General features: G+C 42.3%; 1 protein-coding gene across 1 annotated transcript; it reads right to left on the bottom strand.

Annotated features, from left to right (window-relative positions):
• Positions 1-1,434: 1,434 nt before the first annotated feature.
• wdr89 (WD repeat domain 89) lies at positions 1,435-4,428 on the bottom strand. Its single transcript, XM_069151831.1, has 2 exons — positions 4,281-4,428; positions 1,435-3,531 (listed from the first exon to the last, which is right to left on the bottom strand). The coding sequence occupies exon 2, from the start codon at positions 3,498-3,500 to the stop codon at positions 2,364-2,366; it is 1,137 nt and encodes a 378-aa protein (XP_069007932.1). The 5' UTR covers positions 3,501-3,531; positions 4,281-4,428; the 3' UTR covers positions 1,435-2,363.
• Between the last annotated feature and the right edge of the window lie 2,787 nt (positions 4,429-7,215).

Consider the following 7,215-nt stretch of genomic DNA (forward strand, 5'->3'; position numbering starts at 1 on the left):
TGTGAATGCACTGTATAGCTCATGCATGAGCAACGGCGTACAATAGAGAAGAAGCCGTGGTGATTAAAGTACTACCCCACAGTCACACTTTAGTAACAGTCCAGATATAGTACCAGAAAATAACTTTGGAAAAAGTTAAAGTTAGAAAATTACTTGAAGTATCTGATATTTACTGTACTTAAGTATAAATAGTATCTTTTTTTAATTAAATGTATCCAAGTAATAAAAGCAACAAAAAAAAATCCCAAAAAAAGTTTTTTTTTAAAAGCATGCGGCCAGAATTTTGAGAATAATGAAGTTTATTCTCTTAAAGTAAAACTATAACACTTGCTGGAACTGGCGCCACTGTGGCTACAAGTTGAAACTAGGATTCATGTTATTAAATTATCATGATGTAGTCATGACACCCCCGAGCATCTGTCATGACCTGAGTGGACACAGAAACAGGGCTTTGATAGCACTTGTTTATATGTTGAATATGATTTACGGAAGAGCAAACTAAGACAAGCTGATTCACCAGACTTGCTTGCTTGCAGTCTGTCTCACCAGGCTATCAAATTTCTTTCAATTTGAAATTGTAGTAACGTAAGAAAAGTGTACATTTTATTTAAGAAATGTAGTGGATTAAAAGTAAAAGTTTTCTAGAAATTGAAATAATCGCTGAAAACTTTAAAGACTAGAGAATAAAAACAATAATATACCAATATAATCTAATGTATACGTACGCTGTAAACATGGGTCTCTTGTGTTACATAATTACAAATTAATTATTTACATTATGCGTACTGATGCGCTGACATGTAAGCAAGTCTCCGACACAGGAGACTGAAGAGAGGTGCAAAACTGCTTGTGGTCTGTTTCTCCGCAGTCATTTAACCTGACATCGACGTGCGTCTCCGGTGACCACTTGTGATCTCGCTTCCCCGCTCTCCATGTAAATGAACGCGTACACCATGTAAATAAACGTGTACATGGAAGGAAACGCGAGGAGAGAGGAGTCGAAGCGTCTGGCGTTTAAACAATCTTTGGTCACGGAAATCTCATTTTAATAGAAATTGGGATGTATTTTGTCTTTGTAAATGTCTAAACACTCGAGTTTGTCATTTACAACCTGAATCGTCAGACCCGATCCGATTGCGTCACGTCGGTTAAATTCACCGCATTACAGTCCATCACATTTTACTTTCTTTTTAAGGCTTTTAAACTCTCAATCTGTAAAGTAACTTTTTAACTACAGCTGCCTTATAACAGCAGTAGAAAGTAGAAATATATCTCTTCTGAAAATTAGCAGAGTATAAAGCAGCATTAAATTAAAATACTCAAGTAATTTACAAGTATTTCAGATCTGTTAAGGGCTGAAACTTTCATAGCTTTTACATGTAAATGTGATTTACCTTTAAGAATGAGACTCCTCAAGACAGAAAGGGCTTCAAATCCAAACATTTATTCTGGTAAATAAATGCATCATATAAATTAAATAAATACACTATATGTATATTTTCAGCATCAGTTAATACCAACTTTTAAAAAAATCCATACGGGTATGTTCCAGTATAATGTTGACTGTAGCAACATAACAGCCGCAATAAAACCCCCAACTGTCACGAGAAAACTGAATGTCTTTACTGGTTTTGCACCCGACTGGTTAAATTACAAACTTGATAGTATAAAGTTGAAAAACACAAGTTCTTTAAAAAAAAAAAAAAAAAAAAAAAAAACTTGCCGGTTAGCTCAGAGCGCAGAAATCAGACGGACAATAAGAAACACTTGTTTTAAGGTGTGTTTCAGTATTGGCTGTTCACGCTGCAGTAATGCAGGACGTGTCGCGGGGTATGTTCAGTGTCAGCTCGCTGACAGAGCAGTGCCAGACAGCCTGCCGACATTTTTCCCTCAGACGCACGCAGCTCAGTCCTCTCGACCCCGCCGAGCTTTCTTTATGTGCTCTGCGTTTGAAGTAGCGCAGGCGCCAGCGGCACGTTCTCGCCGTTTCGTTTAGCCAAAACTGCGCGGGTTAAATAAAAAGTTGATGCGTTCAAATTCACTTTCTTCACAGTAAATTCGCAGGTTTCCATTCAGCTGCTTTATCAAATAAAGAGCGAAAAATGTCCTCGTTAAGGCTGCTGTCACACATGGAAACTTGGTTCTGCTTGTAGATGCAATGTGGTCGGTCAATTACTGTCCAAAAAGTGCAATCTGTGTCGTCAGATCTGACTTAAAGGCCGCTTTGAATTGTGTGCAGTCTGATGCAGCTGGTTCTTTCTCGATGGACTCGGCCTGCAGCTTCAGAAGGCAGTAAAGTAAACATGAATCTGAGTGTGTGTGAAGCAGCCGGCGTTGCTCTGTGTTTTCATTCTCTGTGTCAGCTACGTCGCCTTCTTCTCTCTCTCGTAGCCGTGGGTTTTATGCGGCCTGGATTTGAGCTTCAAAGCCGATTTGCTCTTCATGGATTCCCTTTTCTCCGTCTTAAGTTCCTCCCCACCTGGTTTCCATAGCAACAGCTGCGCATCCTCTCCCCCGGTGACCAGGGCCTCCCCCGCCGCGTCCCACAGGAAGCAGCGCACGGTGGAGGCGTGGCCGCCCTCCAGGCTCCCCAGCAGACGGAGCCCGCCGCCGTCGCACTCCATCAGATGGAGCTCCCCGCTGTTCTTCCCGCCGACCACCAGCAGCTTCTGGGCCTCCTCCAGCCACCCGCCCCCCACCAGGTAGTCCACGCCTCCCCCGTCGGCCAGCGGAGTCAGGCTGCGAGCGTCGGAGGCGCTGAAGATGGTGAGAGGCTCGTCCGTGTCCAGCCGGCCCAAGTCCCACAGGTGCAGCCCCTCGTCGTGGCTGAGACACAGCAGCCGGGTGTAGTCGGCGCCGGACCAGCACACCGAGCCAGCCGAGGAGCCGCTGTTGCAGGTGGCCAGCAGCGCCTCCTCCTCTGCTCCCCGGCTCAGGTCAAACACGTTGACGAGGCCGTCTGTGGAGCCGGACGCCACGCGGTTTTTATCCCGGGGATGGAAGCACACCTGTGTGACGTCATCGCTGTGCGACTCAGAATACACCCCCAGGAGACCGGCGCCTGGTTTCCTCGAATCCCAGAAAACCAGGAAGCTGTCCTCGTCGTTCACCTGCTCGGTGCCGGCGCACAGCAGCGTGTCGCCGCAGCTCAGGTCGAAGCTGCAGTAGCAGTGAGACGCATCACTTTTAAACACCTGGACCGCCGCCGACCCGGGGCGACGGACGTCCCACGCCCGCACCGTCCCGTCGGCGGACCCGGAGTAGAGCAGCTCCGAGGAGCCGTGGGCGAACGTGACCCCACAGAGCGGCCCGCTGTGGCCCCGGTACTCTCCCACCTGGTTCAGAGTGTCCTTGTTGTGCAGGCGGATGGTGAAGTTGGAGCAGGACACCGCCAGCAGGCCGCCCGGCTGCAGGGCCACGTCCAGCAGGTAGGTGGGCTCCTCCGGACGGGACCGCCGAGCGATGGACAGTCCTTTAAGCTTCCCCTCCAAACCCTCCATGGGAGCTGCGCCTGGTTCAATGCTACCAAAACTGTAAAAGGACCAGAAAGAAACAAAGAAATCTCACTGAGCTGCTGGAAAGCAAACATGAACACTCACAGCTGACCTTTTAATTTTTCTATGGATTTACTGTGTAATGAGACAATCATTGCAGATTAAACTGCCATTAATTTACATATATATCTAAATGAAATGGGTGTTTTAATACATATCTATAAATCAGCAAATGCAACATCTGCAACTAACCAGTGTCATCACAGCTCTTGAGTATGAACATGGACATGCAGCTGGTGTATGTTAAGGAGTTTATTACAATTTCCTGTATTCGATCTCTAAGAATTCAGCCGCAACCGGCAAGACTCAATTCAAATGTTCCAATATTTAAAGATGTCTTGCTTATTTGACACATATATTCGCATATTATGACTTTATTATGTTTAATATTCATTGGGTGCATCGCTGTAATTCGGCATCTTAACAATACAGTAAACGGTGATTATTATTGCTCATTATCCATTAGCCAGTTTGTCTTGACAGGTTTCTTCCGGCACAGTAGACTGTGGTTTGGCCGTACAGGACGCCGAATGAGACGACACAGCATCAGTTTGAACCCTAGTTCACGAGTACGTGACTGATGTTTATCTGCCGGTCATCGAAGAAACACAAAATGTTAGAGATTTTTCACTGGAGTTTGGTTCGGAGTTCTGTTCTTGTGAAAGAAAACGAGCAGGAATACTTTCTGTTTGTCACGTGCGTCATGTGCTGTTACATCCAACCTACCGACGTGCTGGTATTTTCCGCGAACGAAGGTAAAAAGCAGCTCGAAATTTAACGTTTCTTGAACATGTCTTTGGACAAAACCACGCGCGAAGCACTTAAACACGAACGTTAAATTAAAACCTTCGAAAATACAGCAAATAAACGTGACTTGAGGACGTACTTTGTGTCTCGGTTTCTACGGCCCGCCGGAAACTTCTCTTAAAAACAAAAAGGTTCCGCTCGAGTTTCATGATCAGTCAAATAAATATTTACTTAATTATTTTTTACATATTTTATTTTTGGCTGCAAGACATTTACATTCGTCACTATGTAGGTTTTTTTTCTGGAAGAATGTAAATATAATGATTTTACTTTAAATTTGTATTTATTTAATATGATAATTCTGTTTAGTCAGACCCCAGCTGGACTTGAATAAAAGTGAAGAATGTACACATTAAAATGATGCCCAACAAATTACAACACTTTTTTTCAAAGATAAAAAGGTCATTATGAAGAGCACTAAAACTATAAGATATACTTTACCAATAATATCTAATAGTGTCTGTCACTGTCAGTCTTGTTTGGGCCACTTTATGTTTTGTTTCCATATAGAAATACGCCAAAATAAGACATAATTGAACAAGTGACACAGAAATGTCACTAAAGACAAAGAGGCAAACAAGCTAAATTATTTTATTAGTCTGGTCTTCTGGTGTGAGTCCTCAGTCGTCCGGCAGGGGGCAGCAGCTCTGAGGCCTTGAAGCTCTTTGGACTGGAAGCTGACCCACATCTGACAGTTCAGCCTCACAGAAACAGACGGAGGGAGAAAAAAAAAATCTGTCTTTCAAGAGACTCGACACAAACTGAAACCTTTCATTTAACTCTCTGCTATTTAAGGTTTTCAGGGGACCAGAGGTGGAAGAAGTATTTTGATTACTGAAGTAAAAGTAGCAATGCAGCACAGTAAGAAAACTCCAGGAGAAGTGAAAGTCTGAGAGGTCGTCAGATGGGTGTATGAAGAAATAATGTAATGTTGTTTGTGTTTTAAACTGTACAAAACTTCTCGTAAGCGTCCCTGTTAGTTCAGAGCGAAAAAAAAATCAGTAGTCGGCTTCAAAGATCTTATTAAAAGTGTGGATGATTTAAACTAAAAGGGCAGGAAATCATTTTAAATCATTTTAAAACTCCAGGTAATAAATGAGGAGAAGCAGATAATCTTTTACTGTCATTTTTTTTTTAATTTCAGTTAATTTCACACAAGCAGAAATAAATGCCTCATTTTTGAATCAAATCCAACAATAAAATCTGCATATATATATATATATATATGTGTATATATATATATATATATATATAATAATAATTGTGAAACGGAATAAAAGCTCGTCTGATGTTCACGTCTGTCAGATCAGGACCGAACAGATGAACACACAGGAATCATGACGGGTTTGATTACAGAAATAAAGTTTGTGTTTTCTCGTCGTTTTCCTGATTCGTGGTGTTTTTCGGACTGAAACCCGCGAATCGACGAAAACCTTGTTACGTAAAAACGACCCACGTTCAGACTCCAGTGACTCGCTTAAGTGATGAAGGAGAAACTAAAATCTTTGAAAGCAACAAAGTGCAAAAATGCAACAGGACAGCACAGACACAGAAAAAGCTCCATGTTCCTGAACAACACTGAAGGCACGGGGGGAAGCAGAGTTCAGCTGAGAGAGCTGCAGCTCAAACATTTGGTCACGAGGGATTTTTTTTTTTTTTTTTTTTTTTTTAAACATTTAAAAACAAACCTCCATGTCGGAGATTGACAGAAAATCCAGCCTCCCAGGAGCTGAAAAATGTCATAAACTATTGATTAAATCAGCAAATGATTGTTTTGAACTAATCAATGAAATGGTTTAACAATCAAAAATCCAAATGTTTTCAGTTTACTATGAGGTGTGATGAAGAGAGGCATCAAATTACATTCAAACAGAAGTCGCGTGTTTTGTCAGTCCCGCAACAACAACAAAAAAGGCTACAACAAAGAGCCTGTTCACACCTGACGATCAGCGTGATCGGGTCTCACTTCCCGGATCTACACGCGAATGAACATCACGTAAATAAATCGGCAAACGCGGCGGGAGGAGTCATGAGCAACACGTATCGATCACAGACGTCCTTAATGCCCCGTTTAGAGGTTTATGAAGTTCACACGGTCAGAAAATAGTAAAAGAAGAGCAGGCGGAGATCGGCAGGTGTCAAGAGCTGTCAAGAAGGAAGCTGATACCGAGAGCTGCGTTCAGTATTTCTATTTATTTTAGAGTTCCTTGAATGCCCCCCGGTGAATGTGGTCTGAACCGATCGGATCTCAACGTGTGTTTGATGTCAGGTGTGAACAGGCTCAAACAAGAAACGTCTTTCCGACGTCACAGGGGAACCCGGTCAGCAAAATAAACGTTCACGGATGTACCCGTGATTTCAGGAGGGTCGATCATCTGCCAGATGTGAAGTATATGTATATGTATATGTGTATACATGATATATATATCAGCTGGTCGGAACAGAAAATTATTTGTAAATTATCATTTACTTTAGTCAAATGTGAGAATAAGTGAAAGTATAAAGTATGAGAAGTAAAAGTACTCAGAGTGACCTGATGTCGATGCATTCAGAAGTAGAAAAAAGTAGAAAAATAAAAGGGACTTTTCTCTGTTTTATGTCGCCGGGTTTTCCCCTGAGGAAACTTCTGACGGGAGCATTTCTTTGCCTTCTGACATTTAAAGACAAAATACATCATCCGGAAATGCAAAACAATATTTCAGAGCAGAAACAATCGACAGAAAATCAAGCAGCAATGAAGTTTTCTTGAATTTTGCCGTTTCTGATCGTGAAATGTGACGTTTTAGAGACTGAACAAAAAACAAAAAAACTGATCGATCATGGAAATAATCAAACCAATAGTTGATGATGAAAA

Source organism: Embiotoca jacksoni, unplaced genomic scaffold (genome assembly GCF_022577435.1).
Source record: "Embiotoca jacksoni isolate LCO1_2020_lvr unplaced genomic scaffold, fEmbJac1.0.p SCAF_18, whole genome shotgun sequence".
NCBI lineage: Eukaryota > Metazoa > Chordata > Actinopteri > Embiotocidae > Embiotoca > Embiotoca jacksoni.

Coding starts and splice junctions, on each gene's coding strand:
- wdr89 (XM_069151831.1), bottom strand. CDS start 3,500: ATGGAGGGTTTGGAGGGGAAGCTTAAAGGACTGTCCATCGCTCGGCGG.